The 18,685-nt window shown below is 44.3% G+C and overlaps 1 protein-coding gene across 7 annotated transcripts in view; it reads left to right on the top strand.

Moving 5' to 3' along the window:
- The window catches only part of LOC116842505 (acetylcholine receptor subunit alpha-like), a 209,643-nt gene that overhangs the window by 158,879 nt on the left and 32,079 nt on the right, over positions 1 to 18,685 (top strand). For all 7 annotated transcript variants that reach the window (XM_032811857.1, XM_032811840.1, XM_032811848.1 and 4 more), the window contains 2 exons: positions 7,975 to 8,090; positions 10,136 to 10,304. In XM_032811857.1, the coding sequence (XP_032667748.1) occupies positions 7,975 to 8,090; positions 10,136 to 10,304 (285 nt within the window). The remainder of the gene's footprint in view (positions 1 to 7,974; positions 8,091 to 10,135; positions 10,305 to 18,685) is intronic.

Raw genomic sequence — 18,685 nt, 5'->3', positions numbered from 1 at the left:
ATATATATATATATATATATATATATATATATATATATATATATATATATATATATATATATATATATATTTAGAATTCTAAATATCGAGAGGTAAAAGTTTTCAATACCCCTGGACATTAATAACACTTTTACTTTACAGAATTTTGTAACTGAGAAATAGATCGATATTTTTTGCAGTATTTGATTATCCTTTCATATGCTATTTATATATTATTGGTAGAAGTATTGAAGAATTTGCTATATATATTCCTAGCAGAACACAGTAAAATTTGAACAAAATTTACCATGTTTCCTAACATGATGGACAATCTATTTCTACACTACTAGAAACACAATAAAATTGAAAAAAATTGCATGAAAAGAGCTGTAGTATATTCTCTCTATGTATCGACAGAATACTAATCGTTCTCTCACGCGTGCAGATTTTTCGGTATTATATTTAACGAAGTCTCGGTAGAAAGCTATTATAATGTTGATGTTGTAAGCGTAAAAAGAGCGATTGCTCGTTGTGCTCTCATTGGAATATGTCGGCGGTCGGATAGATTAATGGCAGCGTAACCTCAAGTCTGTCGTTCGCATTGATCCTACAACAAAGGAGATTAATGTTTCCAAGGGGCATGCGCGCGTAAGATGATGGAATTTCAGCTTGATATAGAGGTCCTTGAAGGTCCGACGATTGCCACCTCCGGAGCTCTCGTCTCGAACGCGAAAGTTCGCGGAGGCTCGATTGATCCGTCGAATACAGTTTGTCAGTAGCAGCAGCGTGCTCAGAAGGTGAAATTTAAAGATTGATGGCGACCGACCTCGCTCAATATCCGATAATGACGCTTTTTTCTCGCCGTTTGGTAAATAGATTTCACTCTCACATCCAGCGCGACGGGCGTCGCGCGTTCATTTGAATGAATCGTGGGATTCGAAAGGTCGTTTTCATGTACGATCCCAGTTCGACAAAGAAAGAAAAGGAAACGTAACGGGACGCCTTATCGTCCGTTTTCAAAAACGCCATATTCGCGAGAAACCAGAGTTCCTGAGTTCAGAATGAGGACCGTCGTCCGCCATTTGTAGGGAGAAAGTGAAGAAATGCGGCGTCATTTCGGTCTAGAGGAGAATTCACATCTTGGCAAAAAAGCAAGAAACAATAAAGCGAAAGTAAAGTCAGAATTCGCACTGGTGATCAGATAGTAGTCGACAGTTTTTCTAATTTTCTACCAGCGCGATTGGCTTCTGTCTCATTGTTTTCTCCTTTTCTGCTAAAGTGTGAATTCTGCCTTAGACTAAAATGACACTGTCACTCACGTAACCCCTAAAAATCGCGAACAGAGTGCAGACCAATCATCACGCTTTGTCCTATATCTCTGACTACAGAAACTCTACTCGAGAAACGATTCGCGTAATGTCCTCTTGAATAGCAGTGAACGAAAGTCGCAATCCATTAACACGGCGCGCGTGTCGCGCGTTTCGCGCCGGTAACGGTCATTCATTTTCTGCACTTGGCGCGCGCATTAAATCGGCCGGCCAGGAAGATTTCAGGACGGCCGCGCGCAGCCGAGCGAAAGCGCAGAACGCAGACTCTAAAAGCTCTCGGACGGCCGCCTCGGGAGCGTTTGCAGAAACGTTTGCCGGATGGTATTATGCAAATTACGATTTCATTCGGTTGCAAACACGCGGAATTTATGCGGCCAACTAATATCATGCAAACCGTCCGCACACCACCGCGCCGTCCACTCAACTAGATGCTCCTCGGTAGAGTCACGAGTTTTGCGGTTGGATTTTTTAAAATCCTGTCGTGTACCTGCCGGCGACTCTTGCGGGAAAATCGAAGCGGCAAAAGTGCCAGCGGAGCAGCGTGTCACCTACGGCCTCACTTTTGAAGAATATCGGTTATCCCCGACAGAGTTGCTGAAGAATACGGCCTATAAAGCAAATTCGTATTTCGCTCGGACATTTTCGCGTAAACGTGATCTCGCTCGGTCAGTTTCTGCGCAATTCGAGCAACTCGAGTGTCAAACGAACAGCGCACTCCCTGAGAAAATTGCAGTTTGTATTCCTGACGCTTGAAGAATTCACGTTGATAAGATTAGAATAATCTCTACGTCTGGCCGGTAGACAAAGGGCGAAAGTAATTCGAAATTAAATCAGTTTAGAACGCTCGTTTCCGGTAGAAACCACTTCTCTCTCGCCCGCGCGGAATGAGAATTTCGCAAACCTCGAGTTTCACTTTGCGAGTCTCGCGATTATTCATCTTCCACGGCGGTGGCGTTCCTTCGCTATCCAGTTGCTCGATTATTCATCACGCGGTTAACTTTTGGAGATAATTGAAGACAGATCTCCGTCGCTCGGATCGCGCCTTTTTCGATGAAACACGTAAGGAGAAAAGGAAACAACAAGAGACGTCCTAATTGCCGTGAGAAAAAAAAGAAAAAACAAGATGACAATCGACGCGTTTATCGTCGTCGACCGTAATTCATCATACGTCATTCCGCAAGCGCTATACTGACAGTTAATGACAAAAAGTCACAGTCCCTCGAAATCGATTCGTGCTCGTCCGTCGTAGCTGCTTCGTCGATGTCAGGCGCAAAAACACACTCTGGACCGAAGAAATGTAATTAGTCGCCGCGACGCGAACGTATCAAAATTGCTTGGGCCGCATACCTCTCGTTTAGAATGTATACGGTGCGACGCACGTATAGAAAAGAAAAGGAGAGCGGAAATACGAGGTCGCGCAACATATTTTGCAATGTCTCATAAAGTTTTCGTTGCTTTCGTCGAAAAAGAAATTTTTCAAGAACGCGATTTTATGATTATATATATATATATATATATATATATATATATATATATATATATATACGTGTCTTTTTCTACGTGTTGAAGCGTTAGAAAATGTAGCGAAGAAGAAAGAAGCGAACGGAGCGAGTCGCAATTACGATCTCTCTTTACGATCTGTTACGCTCAAAAAAATATAATCTCGTCTTCAACGGAATCCTCTTATTCGTGGCTTCAAGAGAATTCTCCTAAAACCAAAAAAAGAAAAGAAAAAATACTCTACGTACAAAGTTAGAGGAATCTCGTCATTTATCTACAGTCTTGTCTTCAGTGGAAATTTTTCTAGTAAAAGGGCACTCTGTTCCAAGTAAATGTAAATTAATATTCAAATGTATTGAAAAAGAAAAAAGTTATAATAATATCTAGTGGATTTCCGATTAATAGTTTACTTCATTAGAAGAAGAATACTCTTGCAATTGAAGTTGGAGTTCTTTTTTGGCCGCTGGAACATTTCTCTCTTAGTTTTAGCAGAATCCTCTTGAAACCCCGTATGTGTGTGAGTGGATTCCGCTAAGAATGAGATTGTATCTTTTTTGGGTGTACCCATCTAGACGGGGGACATTTAATTCAAAGAAACGAGCGAAGAGAATAAAAGGAAGCGGGAATAAAAAGATTTTAATCTGCTCGAATTCATTCGCTACGCATTTATCATCGTCTATGAGGCAGAATTCGCGCGTTTACAGTCGCGAGGGCGATCGCAATTAGAATGCATTGCGACACTGCGTATCGACCGGAATCGCATGCGGGACGCGCGCGAAAAGAGGATCCGACGAGCATTTTAGAATGTTAAGTGGCCGCGCTCGCTCCCTCGACCACAGAGTGCAATTTAACCGCCCACGGTGCGAGACTCCTCACGCGCGCGCACGCTTTTCATTACGAATACAGCAACCCCTGCCGCTTTTCGTGCCATCGTCCTCCGCATATCTCCCTTCGCCGTGTGTCTGGACGTCATATATAAGCTCGTCTATCTAAACCGCCCCGTCGAAGCATCCAGTTCATCCGGCACCCTTCGCGTCCGTCATCGCGCGCGTCACGGGATCAATATTAATCTCCTGATCGGTTTTCCGGTTCTCACTCGGCGCGTTTCACGCGAGAAGCCGATTTTTACGGAGCGACGGGCTCAATGTGTAAGGCAGAAGTGTCAGTTCCTGGACACGCACACGACCCTCACTTCCTCCCACATAAATAGCGGACAGTATCCTAACTCTGATATGAGAAACTCTGAATATTCTTATTATGTTTTGGCCTTTGAATATAGATATTTATTATGTAGGATGCTGTATATATTCAATGTATGTTTTATGCTAAAAATTTAAATATTTATAATAAAGCCGAAAAATGAACTGTCCAGAGTTCCTCAAGTCAGAGTTAGGACACTGTCCGCCATTTATAGAGAGGAAGTGAGTGAGCGAGCAAAACTGCTTCGTTATTTCAATCGTAGAACTTCTCTCGCTCACTCACGTCATTCCTAAAGATGGCAGACGGGATGCAGACCAATCGTAAATCATCATGCCTTGTCCCAAATCTGATTAGAGGAATTCTAAGATTACCTGAGATTACGGTACTCATTGGTATTTTTACTTTATGAGGAACTTTGCGAGAAACTCTTTGCAGCGAATTTCGTCCTCTTTGGGCGAAAAGGGCTGAACGAAAACGGTATTTCCCTCGTCTCTTTTTCCCCCAGCAGTTTCATTGTGGCGGGCCAGAATTACCCGTACGATCGATTATCTTCATAATGAAAACAATCGCGCCGACGTAATAAGTGGAACACGTAGAATCTCGTCGCGGCTAACTCGGCGAAATTCGACTTTACACGGTGTGGTAAACGTACCAGCTGTCTCAGCGAGAATCCCGCGTTCTGCCGCGCGGATTTAACCCCCGCTAGGTGTCATCATCTCTCCTCTTCCATCAAAGTCAATAAAACAAGACACGCCATTATTTCTACGAATGTTCTTTAACGTCCGAGTTTCTCCCGCTCCCTCTTTCTCTTCCGCTCTCCCTTCCCTTCCGGCGTTTACCGCGGAAATAATGCGCGAATTTGGTACTTTACTTTTTTTCATAACTACCACGAAGTACACTTTCAACGAGCAGAGACTCCAAACGTTCTCCGCCGATATCAGCGCGCGCGAGCGTAAAAGGAGTCTAAGGAACGTCAACTGCGTGCTTCGTTTGACCGATGTCATTTCGCTCGAGCCGTTCCCCATTTCGGTCGATTCCACCCCTCCCCCTTTCCTCGCTCTCCACCCAACTAGCAGCTTTGAGAGATCGTAACTTTGGTAAGGCTGCTTAAAAAGTACACGTCCTGTCCATTGTTACTCACGTCCATTCTTCTTTCCAGCTCGCGAAGAAATGCTCGCGAATCGTTTTCCCGTCGTGCTTCGCTTTTCCGTTGTACGTCAGTTGCTTTCGAAATGGACAGACATGGACGCTGTTTGGAAAGATACCAATGCGAACTGTCCGTTGATTCTTCTTGAAAAGCTCGTGCGGTGTGTGTGGGTAGTCGCGCACCACTTGGACCGGTCTTTTATTCAAAAGCCTTTCCAGGACGCAATTACGCGGCAAGTGAAACGTGTCCCGTACATTTGAGCGGCTCCCCTTTCCCTTTTTTTTAATGCCCCAGGTCGTTACGACGTTAATAACTTCATACCAGTCGTGCAAAAGTAATTAATTCCTCAAATTAACTCATTTACACGTATCCGTGTGTATCAAGGGATGCATTCTAAAAAAAAAAAAAGAAAGAAAGCGACGGAGATTTTAAATGGACAGGAAACGGGGGGAGGGGAGCACACACTAAAAGAATCTGACGGTAAATGAGTAATAATGAAGCGAAATCACACGAGGTACACACGCGCGTACGCACGCACGCACGCACGCACGCACACGCACACGCACATGCAGCACACGTATACACGTATGAACGGGCGCTATTAATTTTCCTCGTGGAGAGCGCGAGAGTAAATTGGTAAAATAAACGCGGAACAGGCGAGTCACACGTAACGATTACAAGACGTACAAGATAACGCAATTTTTGCGGGATAAAAGAGAGGAAAACGAAAAAAGACGACGTGTCCCGACTGGCAACGCACGTTCTTCAAATTCCGTTTCCGTCTGGTTTCCCGCGAGATTAATGCGCGCGCGCGCGCGCGCGCGTGTGTGTGTGTGTGTGTGTGTGTGTGGGTGTGAGTGTGGGTATAGGTAGGTAGGTGGGTGGGTGGATGGGTGTATGTACGTGTATTTGTGTGGCAGCCTGTCTACACCTCAAAGGATCTTTAGCAAAGTTTGCCAAGATCAGATGGTACGGCAACGACACGACGTACACGACTGGCCTTTAATTAATTCCATCTGCAGCGCCTCGATTTCGCGTGAACCTAATTGGAACGTTATTCCAAAGCAGGTGCGAAGTGCACGCTCGCCCGATTACAGTAATTTGCGATTTTAGGAGTTTCGAGCGGTAAATCCTCCGCGTGGTCGCGCGCGTTAAGCCTGAAATTGTTTCCCCTCCTTTTTCTCCCGCCTTTCTCGCACACGTCGCCGATTATCTCCGGAGAGTCGAGTTAGAGACTGGCGCGAATTAACGAGAACCCGCGAGCGAGCGTGATATTTTGTTCTCACTAATTCTCCACACGGTGATTGGATTTAATCCCGGGATTCGAACTTCCTCTCGAGATGGGACGACGATTATTAGATTCAAGTCGCAGAAGTGGGTCGCGCAGTAAATTGCATTACTTGAGCTTTTGTAGCCGTGCGATTTCATAAATCGATAGAGGTCGACGAGAGAAAAATTTGAGTTCGCCGCTGGTTTCCATTACACTTTGCGGCCAATTTCGTTAGGAGAACTCGTGACGGACAAATGCTTACCAAAAAGTCCGAGTGATTTAGCATTTCCCACATGAAGAGCCGTGTATGCGTATGTATGTTGTTTGATTTATTGTGTGCACGGCGCGACTCTAAGGGTGCAGATTTATCGGCGTGAGAGTCCGACGATTCGTCAGATCACAAGGCGGTTTCGCGCTAAAATCTCGTCGCGTCGGTGATATCGTTCGCGAGTGCATATCGTTGCACGGATCGTCGTCTGTCCGACGTGTTTCACGGTAATACCACTACTGCGTCGACGATCAGCCAAGATGCTAATGGTTAGGCACTCACGTTACATTAAAGCCGGCTTTAATCACGCCGCTCGTCGAGTCTGATTTCGTACAGAAGATAAAACGGCAAACCGTCGGCACACCGGGATTGCCTTTCGAGGCAGCGAATTATTTCTTATCGAGCGTCATTTCGACGTAGATCGTCGCAGCATTAAAAAATAAAAGCGGCGTCAGGAGGAATTTTCCGCGCTTCCAGCTGTGTGTTTTGCATCCTGACAGTCTGGGGGATCGAAAGAGACTCGTTATCTCGACGACTCTGAAAAGAATATCGACACTTGCGCAAAAAGAATCGAGTGGCGAACACCTCATTAGCGTTAGGCGCCATCTAGCTGTGCTGTTAGCCACGCGTATTATTCACGAGTAAACCCGAATCGGACGTGCTAGTCTGGTTTCCTTCGTTTTACTCTGCAACACGGCGCACATAGATACCGATTACGGTTAAAGGCGATACGTCCGCTGATCTAGTTGCTACTATAGAGTTGTCCTGTTGTTGCGGACTACCGCCAGTCTCTCGACGCTCCGTTTTTTCATTCCTTCAACAGTTAGATATCTTCTTGCTCCCTGTGCGCTTCTGCGAACACCAAGTGCATCTCAAGACATGCACTAAAAGTTCATTTCAGAATTATTATTATTATTATTATTATTATTATTATTATTGTTCGTGATTATTGAGCAGTTGAGCGCAAGTGTGCAGTTGGGCGCGAGCCGAAGCATGATGTGACGAACGTTGCAACACGCGTGGGACACGGCGCACGATGTCGTCCTAGATTCGCGCTTTGCGGATCTTCCCTTTGGACTTGAAATTCAGATCTTTTCCCCGAGAAATCCCTTCTCACCCGCGACTCGTTGTCGCGCTTTGCGCGCGTTTCACGCTGCACCACCGACTGCACATTCGCGCGTCAGAGATGAATTACTTGGGCATGGCGTTCGAACGTTTCAACGCACGCGCGCTCTACACAGACGACGAGCTTAATGCCGGCTGCTTTTTCTGTCTCACGTAGGTCGATCTGAGACACATGGACGAGAAACCCGGGAGCAACGTGGTGGACGTGGGAGTCGACTTGTCCGAATTCTATATGTCCGTAGAATGGGATATTCTAGAAGTGCCTGCAGTACGGTAAGCCTCTCACATTTTCACATAAAAGGAGGCTACTTCTTTCATGTTCTGTTCAGTCAGTCATGACAATTAGTTGTCTCAGGGATTGTAACTTCGAAATTCCGAAATATGGGAAATACGGTCTCCCCTACGCACACTAACATAAAATATCTTTTAAATAAGAAAATGTACACTTTTCTTAAAACCTTTGCTTTTGATGAAAGCTATTTCTACATAGTTTTATTTAAATAAGATAATTTAGGTAAATCTGTTATCAGTATCCACCGAATATAAATATTTTTTTTATTTTCTAGATATTTTTCTTTCAAACACTGTGTAAATATCTCGGTAATATTAATTAAGCTGCAAAATCAAAACCACGGTAGCCACTTGAGATTAAACGAGTAGGATATTTTTATCTATTTTCATCCGCTAGTACATAGTAGCGCTTCTATTTGATTAAAATGCAAATGTGTCGATTAAAAACACGAACTGTAAACATGCATACGCATTAAAGCTTGCAGTCGGTATCGGAAAATTTAGATAATATCAATATGAAGCTCGCTGCGCGCAGTTAATTCACTTTGTCCGGATGAAATCTCGATCTAATCTACGAGATCCTCGAGTAATGGCGTAGGCATCAAGGACTTCAAAGCGCGCCAAGCGGGGAGAGGCTTCTCTCTCCCTCCCTGTCTCTCTCTCTTTTCTTATGAAATTCCTCGCCGTATTCAATATATGCCCGCCTGGCATATGCGAGCGGCTGCTTCCGGGCATAGTTCGATCCCCCGGATATTCAGCGTTAGCGAGATGCAAACGAGAACCGGCTTTAGCTTCCGGAAGCCGCTACCATAGCGGAATGAACGTTTGCGCGGACAATCGAGGCGAGTCACCGCTCGCTCGAGGGATGCTCGTGATGCCTTCACACATAAATTGTCATAACATAAGACTTACCGTAAGAATTGACCAATCACGTTGAGTATCGTTAAATTGTAAGGTCACCATTTTAGTGAATACGCAATTGTAATTAAGACCTTCACACACACTTTCCGTAACAGTAACCGTAAGACGTAACGTATGAATTGACCAATCACGTTGAGAATCGTCGAAACATAAGGTCGCCATTTTTGTGAATACTCCATCGTAATTGGTCAATTCTTACGTTACGTCTTACGGTTACTGTTACGGAAAGTGTGTGTGAAGGCCTTTAGTCAATTCTTACGGTACGTCTTACGTTACGACAATTTGTGTGCGAAAACTCTTAAAGTCGAGACGCCATGTTTTAAAATTATTACGGAATATTTTTGTGCATTATCGATATCGTGTCTCCGATATTAGGCGAGCACCGATACTGATATCGGTGTCTCATTCGATTTAATCGTCTCTGCTGATCGCCGCGTACCTTAAGGAGGCGGAATCTTCGCGAGAAATACCGATCGATTGGCAGCGCGGAAATTTAATCTCGTCGCTTTCGCGCCACGTCGACGCGCATCTCGACACGCCAAGAAGAAAGAGAGAGAGAGAGAGAGAGAGAGAGAGAGAGAGAGAGAGAAAGAGAGAGACAGAAGAGGTATAAAAATTCAGGCCAACTTTTTTTCAAAGAGTCGCGGAATTCTTTTCTTACGCATCAGGGCGTCTCTTTAATCTCCCTTCGAAAATGAAACTTTCGGAAATTATAAAAAGCAATTCTAATTTATTCACGCTAGAGACGACACGCCCGCAGTCCCAGGTTTGCGGGGCGTCGTCGGGGTGCGAGAAGTAAGGAAGGGCCGACCCGAGTTACCGACTTAGAGGGATATTCGGTGGGAGTTATACGACCCCGCGGAACTTTCCTCATAACTCTCGCTCGCGTAGCCGGCCCTACTTACTTAAAATGTACTTATTGTCGGGGCACGACATTCGCGCCGCCTCTCTGTAAAGAAGAGAGAGGCAGGATTTTTACGCGCCGCGAGGAGAGGAGAGGAGAGGGCGCAATCTTCTGTTTCTTTACTTTATCGCCGTAAATTCCAGCCGTTCGTCGATCCGGCGATTAACCGCGACGTTCTCGGCGTCGTTTCTTTTTTGCGCAGAAACGAGAAGTTTTACACCTGCTGCGACGAGCCCTACTTGGACATCACGTTCAACATCACGATGAGGAGGAAGACCCTCTTCTATACGGTGAACATCATCATACCCTGCATGGGAATCTCGTTTCTCACGGTTCTCACGTTTTACCTGCCCAGCGACAGCGGCGAAAAGGTGAGACCGCTCCCTATTCCTTCGCGTCCGCAAATATTTGCGTTCACTCGCTTTTGCAAGTTGATCAATCGGTTGTCCCGCTTTCGGGAACTGTACTGAATTTATCATAAGTATTTAACGTCGTAATATTTTTCGCAGTCATACACATTTGACTGCGCTTTCATTTCCGAGCTTTTCGAGTCTCTTTGCATTTTTCCACTTAATTCCAGGCGCGGAAACACTTCTGGCCGTGTGAGATACGTAGAAGAATTTTACAGAGTATCTCATATTAAATAAGATGTCTTGGCGTAACAGCGGGCGCCCCCCGCGACTCCCATGTCTCCAGAAATACATAACTCGCGGAGATAGATACGTTTCGGAGAGTGCCGCGATTAATCCCTTTATTCTCGCGAACGACCGCACGGAGAGGGGAGCGAACGTGCGTGAAATATGCGGCGAATTAGTTCTCTTCCGCGTGTCTGTCGACCTCGTTATTTTCTCTTATCTGTAGGCAAGAGCTAGTAGTAGGTGGTTACTTTTGGCTCGACGGCGCCGGCGATTTTTCATTTCCACCCCGGCCTCCGCTTCCCTCTCGACTTTCCTATCCACCCGCCGACTCCACGCCTGTTCTCGCACTCGTTCGAGAAGAAGGGTTCTCTCCTCTTTTCGCGCTGTCAATGTGTAACACGCGGTGCCAGGGAGACGGATGTCCCAAATAACCGCGGCATTGGATATTCTCGTACGTGCCTCGGACATTTCTGAATATCCGTCGAATAATCTTGCACATTTCTCTGATATCGTTCGGATATCTTTGGACGGATATTCTTAACTCGGGTGGGAGAGATTGTCAATCGTTTGTTTTACACGAACAAATTTTGACGACAAATTTGTAGTATTCTCGCAAGAGAAAAACGCGTATCATTCTATGGAAAGAGGAAAGATTTTCCAGACTTTATAAATATATATCATATCTTCTCTCTTCGATCGTTATATCCTGCTAATATTTCTCTGCAGAAAAGAGAGAATTTTCAAGCGCAACAAAATGGATATCGCAAATCTAGCAATTGAATAATTCTTCGTCCAGAGGTAAAATGTGCAACTCGACATTTTTAAACATTTAAGAGAAAAAAATATTCGATGGATATCAACAACATGTTTATTTAAATCTGAATTCTTTTACTTAAATAGAATAAACATTTGCTTGCATGAAAAGGCTAAAGTTTCAAGAAAATTTATATTTTCTTATTTGAGAAATATCTCGTATTAGTATAAGTAAATGTATTAAAGTAACATCGTCCGAATAAACATCTTTTATTCTTTTTCTCTCAGTGTATATAAATTTTCTTAAATTTTAGATATCACACTGATATCCTCGGTTTTGCACATTTCTTTGATTTTATTCGAGACATCTTTAGCGTTGGTTATACTTTATATGTACTCCATACCGTCCAATTTTCTCCGGGTGATGTACGTTTCGGCGAAAGATTTATCCCGCGAGAGTGATGCTCTCGCCGCTGACATCCTTTCCGAAGCGTCCTTCTTTGCGCGGAATTATCGATGTAGGAGCGGTATAAAAATGGTACACATTCCATGTCCGCGCGCGCAATGTAAAAAAAAAAGAAATTAGAAGATTTAAGAAAATTAGTATACTGGGAGAAAAAATAAGAAATAAAAGATATTTACCCGGTCAGTATTGTTAACATATTTATTTATATTAATACGAAATATTTTTTAAATATCCCGTACTCTATCCTCCTCTTTTTCTCTGTTTCTCTATCTATCTCTATCTTTTTTCTCTCCGTTAACGTCCCGGACGAGCGACTTGCCACAAAGGTTACTCGTTACGTTGAACTGGCAGTGTAAAATGTTTTTTCTTCCCCATCTCCAGCCGCTGGCTTCTTTGTTTCTCCCGTCGGGTCGAATACGCGGGCTCAAGTACTCCTCGTTTCTCTGCTCTTCTGGTTCTCTCGCTTTCGCTGAACGAGCATGGCTATTAGTCGTGCTCGCGCGTAGTTGAAGAACTATCGACCGCGTGCGCGCGCGCGCGCGTGCTCGTAATTAGCATTCGTCATTATGAGGAAGAAAAGCCGAGCGGCGGTCGATTGCTTGCCGAAGTATCGCGGAAAAACGTGATACGAATGTTTGCGCGATTCCGGCGCGCTTTTCCCTCCTCTCGTCGAGCCCCTCCCGGAGTCTATCGATGCAGAATTGTGAATTTGTCACAATCGGTTCCTTTACGCGCACAAAAATCGGTTTTTTTATCCTCAAAAGCGAACACACGTTTGAAAGATCTTTGCACGAGTTTTTTCTCGAGTACAAAGTGTCGTTTTTAGCGAGATACAATTAGAGCAGAGTGATTTTCCACGCTTACACGTTGCCTCTCGTTTTCCTCTCGACTATATAGATTCCCCTTAATCATCTTTTGCATTTACTTATCGAACATATCATTTTCCGGCTCTGATCGTACAAAGAATATTTGCACGGGGCATATTTAATCGAGGTGCTCTCGTTGCGGCCGTTCCGCTGGGAAAAGGGAGAAACACAAGCACGCGCACTCGTATTCCATATTCGCGCTATTTGGCGTTTCTGTGGAACGCCGCGGGTGTAATTCGACGGAGAAGCACGAAGTCAATCATTCATGCTATCTTTAACCGTTTATTGATTTTGCTTCCGAGAGGCGGCCGGCGCAAGGAGGAAACGCCAATCCATTATGCATTTGCATCCGCTATTTTCGAGCAAAAATACGAACACGAGAGATAAGCTCTGTATACTTTCACAAAGGATTCGTCTGTAATAAAGCGTATGAAATATCGCGCAATGGATTTATATCCCTCGAGCCACTTTTTATCCGCCTGCTCGCGATCCCGCCGCACGGCCAATGGAAATGACAACTCGATGAGAATTACAATCGACTAATACGTAATATTAATGGAAGAGGATCAGAGACGTGCGCGATACACATTGAGAGAAAAAAATATCTAAGAAATAATAAATATTTATTCGGTGGGTGCACTGATAACATATTTACTTGCATTCAATATAAAATATTTTTCAAGTAAAAAAAAATATAGATTTTTCTTAAAATCTCAAGAGAAAACCTTTAGCTCTCCTTTCACGAAAGCAATTATTTCATTCTATTTAAATGAGAAAATTTAGATTCCAGTGAATATGTTATTGATACCCACCAGCGAAATATGTATTATTTTTAGATATCTTTTTTCCCCTCAGTGTAGAAGCAGCGATTCCTCGCAACGCGAAGAGAATCTTCGCGAGCATGACATTATGTGCGAATTTCGGGAGGTTCTCACACGAGGCTAACTGTTTCGCAATCGTGCGTGTTGCGGAATTGTCGTGCAATTTTTAGCGGCACTTTTGGGAATGCGAGACGGCGCGCTACGGTTGATGCGAACGTCCGACGAGGAGGTGGCGTGAAGAATTTGCGAACGACTTTTCGCGAGAGCATCTCTCGTTTGGATGGCTGTCGAGTCGAGAGCTGCTATCGCTATTCCGCGTTCCGCGAATACGGCTCCTCCGTCATGGAAAAACGTGTCGGAAAAATGCAAGAAAGAAAAATGCAAGAAAATACAGGACGTGCCAGAAGCCGCGCTCGTCTCTTCAGCGAATATATATTAGACTAATTGCGAAAAACACGGTCCTGCTTTAATTATCAAGACACAAGTATAGCTCTGTACATTGGGAGAAAAAAATCTAAGGAATAAAAAATATTTGTTTCACAGTGGGTACTCTGATAGCGCATGTTTACTTATACTAATGTGAAATATTTCTCAAACGAGAGAGTGTTTTCTGAAAACATTAGCTTTTCACGAAAGTATTGTTTATGTTATTTAAATGAAACAATCTAATAAATATGATATTAATAACCACCGCGAATAAATATTTTAACTTTCCCAGATATTTTTTATTTTCCCGATGTTTTTTCTCTTTTACAGAGTGTAAAATCCAGAGTGTACCATCGGAAATTAAAAGCGACCTAGTCGGTCTATGTTTCAAACACGTAAATAGTTTTTGTCTGGGATTCCACTGTTTTCATCGGGTGACAATGTTGTATCGATTTTAAATCAATCAAAACGCGACTAAAAAATTAGTGATTTGAGTGTACGATCGTGTTCAAATATCGGCTGAAAAAATATACGAAAATCAATAGGGATAACGAATTGTATCCGTCGCGCAGATCGTCTGCGGAATCGTATCGCGGAGAAATCAATCCCGCGCTAAAGTGCCATAATTCTCCATAAAAGTGCCATCTTTGATACGGCATGTACACGACTTGAGCGTGGAAAGACGCCACCATGAAGACCTCGTGAAATATTAAAGGCGCCCTTATTGCGATGGTTACACACGCCTCGGAAGCTCAGCGACCTAAGCTCCACGTTGTAAAACAGTTTTATACTTGCGCATTTTTTTACAAGTCTGCCTGCGAGCGTCACGTTGCGCTCAATAATACTTTATTCTTCTCTCTACATGAGAGAGCGAAATATGTGCGTTGAACGCTTTATTATCTTGCTCTATTATCTTTGCGTCTCTTAATTAGAGTCCCGTCAATTAGCTGCGATCGCACGATGACGCTTCCAAAGTCTCCACTCGACAAAAATCGTTCCCTCGAAATCGACGCTTCGACGGATCTGCAAATAGCAGAAAGTGCAAAAGCGCGTCGCGCGACGGCGGGGCAATTTTTTATAAAATATTTACGCGCGCTCCAGAAAAACCTTCAGAAAAAAAGAACGGAGAGAAGAGGTAGAGGAGAAGAAAAACAAATACACACAGACCCACACGGCGCGGAGAGATTTTCGGAAAATAAAGCCGCGGGCGCGCGTCCACTGCAACTTCTAGGCACGTCAATCAAGCGAGGAGAATCGATAAGCAATATCGCGGTTCGGTGATTGACCCGCAGCGACTGCGTCTCGCCGAAATTGCATACCGCATGCATTCCCCGTCTCGTCCCTTATGACGTACGTGTTTCATGACTCCGCGCGCATCGCCTCGCGTCGCGTCGCATTTTGTTCCGCGTCACTACTTTTTGTCAGCGTTTCTAGATTTTTGCGGTCAGCTCGAAACCGTGCGGCCGCGAAATAGGAAAAAATATCCCAGCTTTGTGCCAGCGTGCGATATTCTCTCAGATCCGAAAGAGCGAGAATTCGCAATCACGCCGGGCGTTTTGCTCGCGATGAAATTCGCGATCGCGGCGAGCATCGAGGAGACCGCGTTCGATCGCCGCGCGGATCGATACGCGCAATCTGCCGAATGTCGCATGAAGATGTTGCTTCGAGGGTATTATCATTTGACTGATACCATAGGGGACGGTCGGGCAAAGCGGCTGGAGAGAAAATGGATGACAGGGGATACCCCGGGATATTATTATATCGTACTTGCCGTTACGGGAAAGGGAGCAAGGGGGAGAGAGAGAGAGAGAGAGAGAGAGAGAGAGAGAGCAGGCTTCGTGGACAATATAATCATATTTGCCTTTTCCCATTCCGCCATACTGTACCATACTGTCGCCCGCACGCATTCAACCCCTGATACGACAGTTTGCGCACACGAGCGAGCGGACCAATTTCGTCGCGGCTCGACATTTCAACCGCGTTAATTACGCAAACAACCGCATGAGAACATGAAGCGCGCCTCCGCTGTTCTTTGGTTCAAGAATACGAAAGTCAATCGGTAATTCGCGCGGTTTGGCGTTCCTTCCCCTGTAAAACCCGGCTGGGCGATTGACAACACAGTCGGCTTGTCGATCGCGCGTCGAAGCGTACCGGTAACACTGATGGACATCGCGTCGTGTGCTCGTCATTGAACCGAGATGTCAGATGCGTTCTGACATTCCGCCTTCGGTGGCGCCGCGATTCCCGAAGTATCCGCGTCCCGGCCTCGAGAGAATCCCGAATCGCTAATTGCCGTTCGATCACCGGTCGCTTAAGCTAATCGCCGTGATTAACTGGCTCGAGTGTCGTAAGCGCAGATATTGGCGGACGTCCGGCTCTGACGCGTCTGCGACGTCCTACCCTCGCTAACTCACGCGGGACTCGTTGATAATTCATGATTTTAATATACCATTTCTCCTTAGAGATCGTATAGCTTTTTACTCAGAAGACTGCGGACTCTCTTGGTATTCTCAATATTCCAAGTCGAAACAAACATATCGATACTTCAGGGATACGTGCTTTATATTCAAGATATATTAAAATAGGGAACACTTATTGAATGTGCAATTCGGAGAATGTAAAGGCACATATTGAATAACGATAATCCCCATTTAGAAAGATGCTGAAGTCGATAACGAACTAGAACAACACAGAGACGATCGTCATTAACACAATCACGCTATCCTTTTCATATTTCTTGTACATACGGAAATTGGGTTAACATGTGTTGCTCTATTTTACCATATTCAGCAGAAAATCTAACCATGCACACATGTGTAGAAATCTTTCTGCTAACTTTCTCGATATTCTTACGCTTCTGAATTTAGACGCGAAGATACCAAGCAATATTCTTCAAAATTTTTTTGAGCATCCGCACTTTCGGTATGTACAAATTGCGAAACTTTTAAATTAGGCAAATATTACGCTAACTGACAGCTTTTAACGCTCCTATTTATTTTTGCACTTTTATTGCGTAAAAACATTTGTAATTCTGTACAACTAATGTGACGTAAACTTTGCAGAAAAATGTCAGTATTCTATCGGTAAAATTTTCATCATCCCCTTAATTGTCACAATTTATAATATTTTTCTCCTGATTTTAGAAGAATCCTTTTGAAAATCGTACATGAGAGGACAGAGGATGAGATTATATTTTTGGGGGTGTTACACATATCGTGACGATTAAGGGAGTTAAATATCACCGCGGAAACGATACGGATGACGAGCGTTTGGACGAGGAATTTTCCTAAGTGAGCGCCGTCATTTTGCGAGAGATATCTGCGACCGTCATCGTCGGTGTACGCGAGCGTGGAGTTCCCGTCCTTCCGGTATCACGAGCACACATTGTACACGACCGAGCTGATCGAACAGCGTATCACGTTAACTGCACGTCAACGTGCACACGCGGCTCTTGCTATATTGCGGATATTCCGTAGCGAGCAGACCGTGCCGTGACAAGACACAAACCACAAAGCAGTATTGGCTCGCATCGCTGTTGATCGTCCACGGCTAAACAACAATAGCTCGTACAATATCCAAATTATCATTTTATCGGGCCACACCGAAAACGGATGTCCCTCCAACCGCGGATTCTGCACGACGTATCCTCGCGCTTTACCAGAGATTCTACGCGTAGATTCGTCGCGTGAATCTATCCGGTGTCTGGGACTTGGCGCACATCTCGCGTAACTCTTATTTAAAAAAATATAATCTCACTCTCAGCGTGATAAATATTGAAAAATCCTAGGGATTTTCCTAAAACCAAAAGAGGAAAAGTTATTTTTCACAATTATTTTTGAATAATTAAAACACGGGTTTTTCTTGGTCGAATCAGATATATTCTTACAAATAACTTGTCTAGTGCTATGTGACTCCATTTGAAAATTGACATGTCTAAAGTAAAGGTATTTTCCAAACAAAAATGTCCTTTTTCCCGTGTAGACATTGTTCCAACATTTTCCCTTTAGAATCAAGAGAAACACATTACTTTGTAGCAGAATGCCTTCTCTTGTGCGATATGAGGGACGCAACAAGGAAGATTGTACTGCAGGTAAAGGGCGAAATTCCCCTAACTTTAAGAACATTGTGCTTAGAGTATTTTTCTTTCGATCTTGGAAGAATGCTCTTAAGACTATATATATATGATTCCACTAAGGATGAGATGATACTTTTTTTGAAGTTGCAAGCGAAGAAAGAGAGCAATTGAAATTGATAAATAATGATCAAGACATTTGTAGGAAATAACACACAGCGTCAAGCAGTGAAGTGTTCTCTCGAAGAGCAACGAAAATTACTTTCGGAAAACTCGATCGCGCGTTATCCTGTTATCTCCCACGGCACGATAATTATCGGATCGCTCGCAGTCGATTCGGAAATGTTCGCTCAAACATTTGGTAGAAACAAACGACAAGATACGCGTGCAATCGCCAGACACAGAGAGTGGGCGACAATAATTAAAGGCGCGGTCGGATGGAAAGTAACCGGCTGCGCACTATCGACCCGAATGCATCGATGAAAGCCGCCAGGGCTGACGACACGGGAGCAGCCCGATAGACGCTATCGTGCTTCAGTGGTCGATCCTTTAAATTAATCGCTATGAAACGCCATTGCAGCGGCGAAACCGCAGTAAAAATGAAGCGCGCGTTCGCTCGCTCGCTCGCTCGCGTTGCGTTCAATTCGCAATAAGAGCCTCTCGGCTCTCGATATAAGAGCCAACGTCGATGATCGTGTGTTATACATTCG

The sequence above is a fragment of the Odontomachus brunneus genome, unplaced genomic scaffold (assembly GCF_010583005.1).
Source record: "Odontomachus brunneus isolate Ranch 3 - 2012 unplaced genomic scaffold, Obru_v1 Obru_scaffold_002, whole genome shotgun sequence".
In the NCBI taxonomy this organism is placed as follows: domain Eukaryota; kingdom Metazoa; phylum Arthropoda; class Insecta; order Hymenoptera; family Formicidae; genus Odontomachus; species Odontomachus brunneus.
Note: the sequence above shows the minus strand (reverse complement) of the source record. Positions and strands in the feature narration are given on the sequence as shown.